The sequence below is a fragment of the Geotrypetes seraphini genome, chromosome 9, assembly GCF_902459505.1.
Source record: "Geotrypetes seraphini chromosome 9, aGeoSer1.1, whole genome shotgun sequence".
NCBI lineage: Eukaryota > Metazoa > Chordata > Amphibia > Gymnophiona > Dermophiidae > Geotrypetes > Geotrypetes seraphini.
Window position 1 is genome coordinate 111,360,676 of NC_047092.1, and position 12,206 is coordinate 111,372,881.

At 48.7% G+C, this 12,206-nt stretch overlaps 1 protein-coding gene across 1 annotated transcript in view; it reads right to left on the bottom strand.

The window, feature by feature from the left end:
* Positions 1-12,206, bottom strand: part of BOK (BCL2 family apoptosis regulator BOK) — a 291,427-nt gene that overhangs the window by 135,259 nt on the left and 143,962 nt on the right. The window contains exon 2 of the mRNA XM_033959722.1: positions 948-1,076. Within this exon, the coding sequence (XP_033815613.1) occupies positions 948-1,076 (129 nt within the window). The remainder of the gene's footprint in view (positions 1-947; positions 1,077-12,206) is intronic.

Here is a 12,206-nt window from a genome sequence, read left to right on the forward strand (position 1 = left end):
AATTAATTATTTTTGTCAGTGAACCTTTTTTATCTCCCTAAAAAAAATAATTAAAAGTAGCTTTTTGTCTGCAAAGGAAGTCTTTCCCTGGCAAATGCTGCCTTTTCCAGAGCAAGGGACTCTCAAAGGGAAGTGTGCCACTCTTTGTGTTAACTACCAAGAAGAAGAAAGCAAAAGATGCAGCTAGGTGATTGTCTTGTTGTGCTCAGGGTGAGGTTTAAACATCTCCTTCTATGTCACCCTTTCATGTGGGTGACAGGCTGCAGACTGTTATGCACAGAAAATAAATGCATAAGTGGAGTATACAGCCTGGCTTGCTTTAACATGGGACAGGGGACTACATTTCTACAGGTTATTTATTTTATTAATTTTCTGAATGTACAAACCCATTTGATTGTAAAAAAGCCCTGAGCAAGGTCAAAACCAGAGCCATTTTACTCTCTGTGCTGGGAGTCAACATAGCATCATTAAAAATGTATGCTTCCATGAACACAAATATTTTCAGAATAGCCACTCTAGCAGTTTCTTTCCATCATTTTAAGTTAAATTTTTACTTATTTATTTATTTATAAGTTCTATGGAAAGCTGTTCATTTCCAGTTTTGACCTGCAGCTCTGTGCATTTTCTGGTATACAGTAGTTTTCCTGCTTACTTTGGGGGGAAGCAAGAAAGTTGTACTGCCTGTTAGGGGGAGGGGATCAATTTAGAATTAGCACCTGCATGATTGCAGTTTTTATGTATATTTTATTGTAAGCCACCTATGAATAGGCAGGCAAGAAATGTTTTAAATAAAAATATGCTTGGGACAGATACTGGGAATGGAGGTCTGTAGAAATACAAGAGTGGTATTTTTATGAAATTTCTTGATAGAGTATTTTTATGAAAGAGCCAGAAACATGTAGTCCATCCCAACCCCCTCCATTCCCCTCTCATCTTACATATAATACCTGCTGTGAAGATTTCTGTGGCTACTGCTAGAAAGGCATCTGACACCACGGTCTCTGAGGTCAGCGAGATGTTCAGCTGTTGCGCAATATTACGGTAAAGGTTTGGTCGAATGTATTCTAGTTCATCTCCTGCAACAGAAAAGATCATAATGAGAACATATATTCCATTATATTCCAAGGTTCTTTAGGAGAAGGATAGGGGGTCCACTAGTAAAAAAAAACATTACTGTAGTGGAAGGAAGAAAGTGGTTCCCATAGAGCTGAATAAATAGAGATGCAGAATTATTCTAGAAACTCAAAACCTTTTTCTGTATTTCTACAGGTCTTACCTCCTGCCACTCTCTTTTCTCATATCTACCAACTCTCAATATTTCTCATTTTACAGTGTATAATAATGCTGCCTTCTGGTATCTTACTAAAATTAGATATTTTAATATTTCTATTATTTCTCTTTTCCCTCACCCCTCTTTCTTGTAGACATAGGGCTAGATTCACTAAGCAAACCGATCATGTACCAATTGGTTTGCAACCCGATTTTACTCCGGCCTGATTCACTTACCTCTTTGCTGATCCGATTCCGATCCGTGCATGCAATAGAGGAGAACAGCATGCAAAGTAGGCAGGGACATGATTCACTAAAGAAATCTTTGAAACTGACTGGGCTGGCTGATCAACACAAGAAGCGACTGTCTTCGGCCTGATATTCCAGCTTTGTAGCACATCTCTGCCGCTCTGCTCTCCTCCCCTTCCAGCCGAGCCCTGCTCTTACCACCCCAACTCTCCTGCTCTCTGCCACCCTTCTCTGCAGTGCCAGCCCGTGGTTTTAAAGCGGGGCTGCACTGCGGGGAAGGGCGGCAGAGAGCAGGAGAGCCAATAATTGCCTGCTTTTAAAAGTCCCCTGCGGAGGGGCGTGGCCATGCAGTGAGCAGGGAGGCTATGTTTTTCCCAAGCTCCGTAACTCTCCCTCCTAACTGTCCATTTTGAGCTATATTCTGCTACAAATTTCAACCAGACTGCTGGATTTTCTGGTGCTGCCTCCTCGTATGGACAAGTTTGTCCACAAGTACAGATTGGATATGGCCACGAAGGGTGGAAAAAAGGACGGGACCTTCGGTAAGGCCCAGGCATCTGCTGAAGGAAAAATGGCGGGCCTGACCGAGGAACTGGATGCAGTTAGCAATGCGCTGGTGTTGAAGATTACAGAGGCGGTGGTTTTGGCGCTTGGCTCGAGGTTGGATAAGGTGAATGAATCGCTAACCATTCTATCTAACTCGGTGACTGAGTTTGCTTCTCGGGTGGCTGAAGTGGAACATCGGGTGAGCTCTGCGTAATATTCCCTGACTAATGTGCAGGCAGAGCTTGCCATGCTGCAGCACAAATTTTCAACCTGTGCTGACAAGCTCGAGGACATCGAAAATCATTCTCAGAGGAACAACCTTCGTCTCGTGGGTATCCCCGAGGTTGTGCCAGACGCTACCCTGGCTGTTGTTTTGGAAAAATGGCTCTCAGCTGAGCTTCTTGCCACCTGCACTTAGGGCCCCTTGCGGATCGAGCGGGCTCATAGGTTGGGCAGGAAGCAGGATGGAGCCACTCGGCCGCGAATTGTGATCCTATGCCTTCTTAATTTTGTTATCAAGGACCAGATCATGAAAACGTATCGGCAGCGGAAAGACCTCACCTTCCAGAACCAGAAGATTCTCATCTTCCAGGACTATTCAGCGCAGGTGGCCTCTCTGCGGCGTTGATTCTCGCCAATCTGCAAGCAGCTTGTGGAAAAGAATATGCGTTTCACGCTGCAGTTCAAGTTTCACGTTTATTAAAAAAACTTTTTATACCGCTTATTCAAATTTCTAGGCGGTGTACAGTAATAGTAAAAAAATATATATATTTATCTTAGCTGAAATCTGTTTTTTATTAAGAAACAAACCATACAGCTATCAATGCAAACAGCAGACAAGAATTCAAGAAAAGAAGACAAGGCTCCCTCCCCCAAGAGGACTGGACTCTGATGTCCTCTCAGGTTACAAAGAGCCCCAAACCTCCAACCCCCCCCCCCAAAAACAGACCCCCCCCCAGAACACCCCCCCCCCCCCTAGCCTCCCTCCCCCCCCAGATCAGACAGGCGGAATGGTATTCAAGTTACGACTACGAACCCGGGGAGACAAACTGTCCAAATAGTGAGTCCAAATATGAACAAAGTCTCTGCTCAGTAGACGAGAAGAAGAAGCCAGGTTGGCCTCCCAGCCTAAAAGGTCATTCAGTTTATTCCTCCAGTACCAGAAGGAGGGGGGGGGGGGAGTATCAGCCAACCAGAAATTCAGTATACACTTTTTCCCCAAAATATAACATTTGCTCAAAAACAATTTCTCAGCAGAGGTATACACAGAAAACAAAGAAAAATGAGCGAACAACATGTGACATGCAGAGACAGGAACAGAAACCCGTAAGAGACCCTGAAGAAAGGAAGCCAAGGCCCCCCAAAAGCTCAGAATACTCTCACAACCCCAAAGGCTATGGAAGTAAGAGTTCACCTCCGTATGACAGGTGAGACAATATTGGGTATCGACACAGCCCATATGGTAGGCCTGACTCTGGGAGGCATACGCTCTCAACAAGGTCCTGAAGTGGCACTCTCGAAGCTCCGCACTATGCACCAAAGCGGGGGTACAGCGAAGAGCCTGAAGCAAACCCCCCCCGAGCTCCCGCCCCAAATCCTTCTGCCAAGCCGCCAGCACAAAGGAAAAATCCCGCAGGGGTCCAAGAGCCCCAAGCTGTTTATGATATAAGGAGACCGAGATCCGAGAGTCAGGGTCCTCCCCTCCTCCAAAAAGGCCCGAAAACTAATCCCAAAATCCAAAGAAAGAGAACTCCGACGAAGGGACTGCACATAATGCCGCAATTGACAATGAGCAAAGAGAAGACCCGAAGAAGGCAGACCACAACGCAGCAACTCTTCGCAGGAGAGGAGCATTCCGTCATCCCGCTGCATATGAAAAAGAAACTCAAAACCTCGAGCTCACCAGCGCCCAAAGACAGAGGGAAACAGCCCAGGGGGAAAGGAGAGATTACCGGTCATAGGCAGCAAAACACTAACATGAGGAGCCTGCCGCCAAAAAGGCAGCAGCCGCCGCCACACCTCCCAAAGTGGGCGAAACAAAATACTACGGTGACAGGAAACCGGCAGCACTGCCAACCGAGCTTGAAGTAGAGAAAGGAGGTGAGATGGATAAAAATAATCACGCTCCATGGAGACATCGGTATAAAGGTCAATACCCAAGACCCAGTCCCTGACATGGCGTAAAAGGCATGCCTGATTATACAGAGCAATATCCGGCACCCCAAAACCTCCCCGGCCCTAGGAGCCCACCAGCAACTGCCACCGTAACTTAGGTTTCCAACCCCCCCAAAAGAACTTCGACAACAAAGAGTAGAGGGCCCGGATATCTTTACGCAAGAGATACAAAGGCAAAATCTGTAAGACATAAAGCCACTTAGGGAACAAAACCATCCGAAACAGTTGCACCCTCCCCATCAAGGAAAGAGGCAGATCACGCCAAGTGGCCAAGACGGAACCTGTAGTGGAGAGCAAATGAGTGACATTCAACTGGTAAAGTTCCCGAACATCCATGGACAATTGGATGCCCAAATAGCGAAAAGAGGAATCAGCCCACTGCAACAGAAAAGTCCCCCTCCAAGAACGCCGAAGACGCTCAGCAGAGGCCAAAGCCACCGATTTCTTCAAATTCCAGGTGAACCCTGAAAAATCCCCATACTCCCGAACACTCTCCAAGAGAGTAGACAAAGATCGGTGCGGGTCAGTCAAAAAGACCAAAAGATCATTGGCAAATGCTGCAATCTTAAAATGAGAGGCACCCAGTTGAAGGCCACTGATGTCAACGTTAGATTGCAGCTCCCTGATCAAGGGATCCAAGGAAAGCGCAAACAGAAAGGACGACAGGGGACAGCCCTGATGAGTCCCCCTACTGGTGGAGAAGGGGTTCGAAAAGCCACCGTTCACCGTTCACCGAAACCCGCGCCATAGGATCACTATAAAGCGCCAAAATAGCATTAAGAAAAAAAGGGCCAAAGCCATACGCCCGCAACGTGGCAAAGAGGAACCCCCACCGCACCCGGTCAAAAGCCTTTTCGGCGTCAAAGCTCACAAGTAAGGCGGGGGTACCATCCACTCCAGATTTCTCCAGGGCCAGCAAAATACGGCGAAGGTTCTTAGATGCCGGCCGATCACGCACAAAACCCACCTGCTGGTCCGATACCAAGGAAGGCAGCACTCGGGCCAATCGATTCGCCAGCACCTTAGCCATCAATTTCGTCTCAAAATTCAGCAGGGAAATGGATCGATAGGAGTCCAGCAGGGTTGGGTCCCTGCCCGGCTTAGGAAGAACAATGATCTTATAACGGGGCAAAAACCCCTTTGCCACATTTAAATTGAAGATTTCAGACAACGGAGCGAGCTCATCGACCAGCAGCTTATAAAATTCACCGCGGTAGCCGTCAGGTCCAGGAGACTTGCCCATTGGGCTAGCACGAATCGCCCACTCCACTTCCTCCGCCACCACAGGGCGCTCCAACATTTCGAAGTCAGCAACAGAGAGATGGGGCAAATCCAAGCTGTCCAAATAGACCCCCCCCGTCAAGAAGATCCGGGCCGGGCGAAGCATACAAATCAGCGAAAAAGTCATGCAGAATACGACTAATATCCTCGGTCTTATGATGGAGCATGCCCTGCGCATTGTGCAAAGCTGTGATACCTGCGGACCCACGATAGAGGCGAAGTAAACGCGCCAACATCCTGCTACTCTTATTAGCAAACCGAAAAAGCTGAAATTGATAGTGCTTCCGAGACCGCTGAGCCCCCCAATGCAGGAGCTCATTCAAGGCCTGCTGCGTCTCCAAAAGCTGTGTTTTGAGCACCAACGAGGCGGCGCTGGCAAAACGGCGCCGCAGAATCTGAACCCTATGTTACAAGGCAAGAATCTCTCTATGACACGCTTTAGCCTCAAAGGCAACAAATGCCACGATTTCCCCACGCAACACGGCTTTCTCAGTCTCCCAATAGAGGATAGGATCCTCTCGATGTTGCAGATTAGTACATTGGAAATCCCTCAATTTGGCCAACAAAAAATCGTAAAAGTGGGCATTACGATATAAATGGCAAGGGAACCTCCAGAAAATACCCCCCTCCCGGGGCGACCCCTAAAGCCAACGCAGGCCCACCCAAGCATGATCCGAGATTTCAATGGGGCCCAGGATGGCTTCCTGAACCGCAGGGAGGAGATCCCGGGAAAGGAGAATAAGATCAATGCGAGAGAGCGTCCCATGGGCCCGAGAAATATGCGAATAGTCCCGCTCCACCGGGTGGAGAACTCTCCAAACGTATAGCAAGCTCAAAGAAGAAGCCAACATTAAAGCCCCAGTGCAGGCCCTGAGCGACTCCCGTCCCACAGAAGAAGAACGATCCAGCCATGGATCAGGGACCTCATTAAAATCGCCACCGAGAATCAGAGGAATATCTCCAAACTACAACAAGAGGATACGCAACTTCCGAAAAAATTTGGCAGAAGGATTATTAGGAGCATAAAGATTACAAAACAATAAGGGCTTATGGTTAAGAGAGACAGAGGCAATAAGGTACCGACCCTCAGGATCTCGAAGCACCTTGTGAGTTTGCAGGTGAAGGCCCTTGCGAAAAAGCATCACCACGCCTCCCTTCCCCCCCAGAGCCGGAGCCTCCAAATGTGCACCCACCCACCAAGAGCAGAGCTTAGCATGCTTCACAGAGGACAACCGGGTCTCCTGTAGAAAGGCGATGGAGGCCCTCCTACGATTCAACGCTTGAAATATTTTATACCTCTTAATAGGCGAGTGGATCCCCCCACATTCCAAGAAATCAGGTTATGTTCCAGAAAAAACTAAAAAAAGAACCAAGAGCAGATACAGAATATCCCATAGCAGAATGCCAGAGGAGTGTCCCAGCCACCACCCCTCCAACCGCGCACTCAGAAAATACCCAACCTCCCACCTGCCTGAACCAAAAAAGACCCCATTCCCCAACAAACTACCCCACCCCCTTCCCCTGTCCCCCCCAACTCCCCCCACCCTTCCCCTGCTCCCCACCAACCCTTGCCAAACTCTGTACCACACCCCGAGAGGTGCCACTTCCAGAAAGCAAGGTACGCCCACTGCAGCCCCCCCCCCAAAACACCTCAGCCCCAGAAACACCTAGAAACTGGCATCCAAAGAACAACAACAAAAGGGAAATAAGAAAAACGGAGCAAGAGGACAAGACCCCCAGACCAGTAAGGCCGCTACCTCAACCCCTTGCACCAAGCAAGCAAACTGAACACACACCAACCACACAACTAGCAAGCAAACCGAACACACACCAACCACACAACGAGCCCGTGCCCAAACCCCCACCCTGCTCAATCAGACGCACACAGACAAAGCCACCCGAGACAGACCTCACAACATCCCACTCCAGATCCACTCCGCCACCCACACACACTCATACTAGCGCAGAGCAAACAACCATTCCCCTCCCCCAACACGGCAAGGGAGAACAAACTCAGAATGCATGAAGTCCAACAAGGAAAGACTCGGCAGCAAAGTCCAATCCCAGGGAACACAGGAGAAACCCCAACGTCAATGGGTGAAGGCCCACAGGGGAGATAGCTCAACTCGTTCAAAACCAGGAACCATAAAAGCAAGTCCCCAGCACAACCGACTCCACCAAGCAAGATGGTCAGAAGATCACGGGGCCACCTCTGGAAACTTCTCCTCCATGAACCGCTGAGCAGCTTCCGGAGTATCAAAATGATGCGCCCGGCCGGAGTGCAGCACCCTCAGACGTGCAGGATATTGAAGAGAAAAAGGAACACTGCGACGGATGAGACTGGAACAGAGGGGAGAAAACTTGTGCCGAGCCTGAGAGACCTCCGCTGAGTAATCCTGGAAACAGAGGACCGGTTTATTGTTGTAGAGCAGCTTCTTCCCCTGGCTTAAGGCCCTAAGGACCGCAATCTTATGGCGATAATTGAGCAGGCAGCAGATAACCACCCATGGACGATCCACACCATCTCTCCGGGACCCCAGGCGATGCACCCGCTCAATAAAGAGGGGGCCCAATTGCTGTGGGAGGGCCAAAGACTCCATCAGCCACTTCTCCAGAAAGTCCCCCAGATCAGAGTCCACCAGGGACTTGGGCAAGCCCACAAACCGCAGGTTGTTCCAGCGGGACCGGTTCTCAAGGTCCTCTACCTTGGCCCGAAGCGCTGCCAGAGAAGTAGAGTGGCCCGCCTGGTCCTGTGTGAGCCTCTGCACCGCGTCCTCAGTAGAGCTGACCCGCTGCTGTGTCTCCCGAACCTCCGAGGTTAGAGCGGCAAACCGCTTGTCCAAGGTGTCAAGCTTGTCCAAGATGCGCTGCAGCTTGTCACCCAGCATGCCCTCCAGCGCGGCCTGCACTTCGGCAGTAACCTCCGAGACCCAGAGGGAGCTGGGGGTCTCGGGCGAGGCAGGCGCCACATGCACCGCCATCTTGGATTCAGGCTGCTTCCTCCACTTGCGGTCCGACTTGTTTTGGTGAGAGGCCATCCCCCAGAGAACCACGAAAGCGTTCCAGAAATGCCCGACAGTGCTCGCCCGCGCGAAGACACAAGGAGCCGAGGTAATTAATGCGGATTAGTGTGCAGATCTGCAGCGAGCGTACCGGAGCCACGAGCCCGTCCTGCTCACAGCCCCATGCTTCTGCCGGAAGTCCCATATATTTATCTTAAAAGGAACAAAACAGTTCCCGGCTAAGCTGAGGATGCTTTACAACGGCCAACCTTTGTGTTCAATACGAGCAATGAGGCTCAAGTTCAACTACGCCAGTGATTTCCAGCTCCAGAGAACTGTCATTGCCTGAACTGTCATTGCCTGTGGTGATTCTCTTGCTGTTGATCGGGGGTTCCTCGACTCTCTTCTGCTTTTGATTACGCTCTGCAGGGGAGCACTTCTATGTTGATGAAGCCGGTACATGGCTTGGTCCTGGCTGAGTCATTATTTTGGCACTAAGAGCCAGACTCTTTGATCCGAGGCAATGGATTTTTTGCTCTGACTTTTCTGTTTTTCTTTTCTTTGTTACCACTTTATGGTTATTGTTTCTTTTGGGTTTATTAGGGCAGGGGGAGGGGGTTACTGGCATGTTGGTACCCTCAGTTGGTATGATTTGGTGGTTTGTGGAGAGTACGAGGGGAGGGGGAGGGTTGGGGGAGAGGATGGGGAAATGGGTTTGGAGGGGGAGGGGTGGGTGGACTGTGTGGCTGGGAGTGGAAATGCTAGTACTTTGTGTGAGTGTGTGTGGGTTGCATGTGTGTCAGGGTGAGGGCTGGGCGCCTGGCAGTTGCTTTTGATTGTTCTGCATGTGATCCCCTTCTGTTAGGTCCCTGGTCCCTAAGAGAGGCCTTTGTTGTGTATCTTGGAATGTCTCCGGGATAAACTCTCCGATTAAACGAACTAAGATCCTTCAATGTTTGGCTCGCCAAAAGGCCGACATTGTGGGCCTGCAGGAGACTAAACTTTCTGCGCTTGAACATGCCAAGTTGAAGCTCCCTGTCCAGAGCTAAGCCAAGGGTGGCACTACTTATCCATAAATCTATTCCGTTTCATATGACCAAGGTTATCTCAGACCCTGAAGGGAGATATGTGGTAGTCCAGGGCTCATTACACCAGAAAAGGGTGCTCCTGGTATCCATAAATGCGCCTAATGCTACACAGTGTTCCTTTTTGAAGAGGCTCTTGGGCATTCTTTTTCCTCTGCAGGATGTATCTTTGGATCATATGATTCTTTTGAGGGATTTCAATTCAGTTATGGTTCCAGGTATGGATAGCTCCGTGGAGCCCTTGCACATCTCCCCTAGGTCTGACAATGGCTTACCTGCCTTTTTGCAGGCCGTCAACCTGGTAGACGTTGTGACCAGGCAGACATGAAGCATGCCAAGGTCCCAGCTAAGCCCGGAGAAAAAGTTAATAGGCAAACCCGGATGGGATTGTATATGTTAAGGTAAATAGGGATGATTTTCAGGTTAACCACCAGGGGGAACCTGAAATCTCCAAGGATCTCCTGGATGAGCAGTATCTAGGTTACCACAGGATGAGCCCAAGAGCCCCAGGCAGGTCTGCTGACTCATGTAGAATAGGGCGTGCCCCTAGGGTACAAAAACCAGCAGCTGAGAGCAAACAGACAGGCAGGCTAGGGAGAAGGTTCAGACCTTTCCTCCCTGAGAGTCTCCTCGGGCCAAGCAAGGGTGATACAGCCTCACCTATGGAGGTGCAGGAGGCCAGAGAAATGCTGGATGAAGTCTTTTCTGATTCTGATCTTCCGATGGAACTGGACAACCTGCCTGAGGAAATAAGTACAGGTGAAGAAGCCATGGAGGTTGGTCTTTCCACCAGCTGCAAGTTCCAACTGGATTGAAACAGTGAGTGTGTTTTCAGCTTGCTTTGTTTGAAAAAGACTGTTTGTTGAAGCTGAACCTTTTTGGGATTTTGCTTTTCTTTTCTTTATTGTTTTGCATTTTCTGTGAAGCTGATAGTGTCTGTTTTGGGAGAGGTTTGCTGTTACCTGGGAGGGCATTTTGAGGCTATATTATAGCAAGATAAAAAGTAAACCTGAGGCACTCTCCTTTTCCTGGCAGTGAAATGCATGGCTGCCAGAGGCTTCAGTTTGGAGTACTGTAAATAGGGTATCCAGTGCCTTAAACCCTATTGTTGTTTTTTTTTGATGAACTGAAGCTTCTGCTTAGGAGCAGCCTGATTTAAATTCTGAGGTGAGCACAAACCTCAGAGGTGTGAAATAAGGAAAACACTTTGGACTTTATACCTGAACTGTTTATTGCTCTTACTTTTTGAGTTTGGACTGTTTGAAGTTTGATGGTCTTCTTACCTGTTCTGTGGGACTCATAATTATCTTGACTTTTATGTTTTGGAAAGAATAAATCTGAGGCATTTTGATTTATTCCCCTTTTTGGAACATTGTGATTTTTGTTTTCTAATTGGTGTCAGTGCAGGCCTGCAGAGTGACTCCAGGCCGGGTCATACGCCATTGCTATTTGTTAATGTAACCACTAGAGGTGCTGTGGAGTCCCGGACGGACCACAGTGGTGGTTACAACGTGTGGCGTACATTGCACCCCGGAGAGCAGGACTATACACATACTTCATGGATCCACCTTACTTCCTCGAGGATTGATTATATTTTTCTTTCTAGCTCCTCCTTTAAGCATGTTACTGGGGCGACCATTGGTGCTTTGGCTGTATCTGACCATGCGCCCATTTGGCTGGATTTAACTGGGAGTTGGGGCATTTGGGGGTGGAGGGAGATGGAGGTTTCCGGTAGCTCTTTATCATGACCCTGATTTTGCACCATTTTTGGTGTAGCAATTGCAGGATTTTTTTTTCTTTTAACCAGGGGCATGTGGGGGGAGGGTGAGCTTTTTTGGAGTACAGCTAAAGCTGTGTTGCAGGGTGCTATCAATGCTTATAGCTCTCGGAAACGCAAGTTTTTAGCTCGCAAGGTCTTGGAACTAGAGAAGAAGGTGAAACTATGTCATGGGTTATTTTTTTCTATTTCCCACACTGCAGCACAAACATGATTTCTATACTGCCCAGACAGCTTATAATACCCTCTTGCATGAACAAGCATGTTTCCTTTTTTATTATAAATATTTCACCGGTATGGCAATAGACCTAGCAGATTGTTGGCGAGCTTGACTAAATCATGGAGGGGCCCCTCTTCTATTTTTTTCTCTGCGTACTTCAGAGGGAAAGATAATTACCCAAGAGGCGCATTTGGAAACTCTTTTTGTGCAATACTATCAACGCCTGTACACCGCTGAGGTGGTGAATCGGGAAAGCCTTATTGAGGATTTCCTGGCCTCTTTGGATCTGCCTTGATTGGCTGCTGCTGAGGTTGCCTCCTTGAGCCTTCCTATCTCTTGAGATGAGGTTTAACGGGTAGTTAACAGGCTATCCCTTGGCAAATCACCGGGCCCTGATGGGTTTAGTGGTGAATTTTTTCGGCTTCTCTGTGGCTATGTTGCTGATCTGCTGTGTCATTATTTTCACCAGGCCATAGAGAGGGGTCAGTTTCTGGCAGTGGCTAATCAAGCCTTAATTACTGTTTTGCCTAAGCCAGGCAAAGATCCTGGTTTGGTTGAATCGTATCGCCCTATTTCTTTAATTAATGTTGACTTGAAAATTC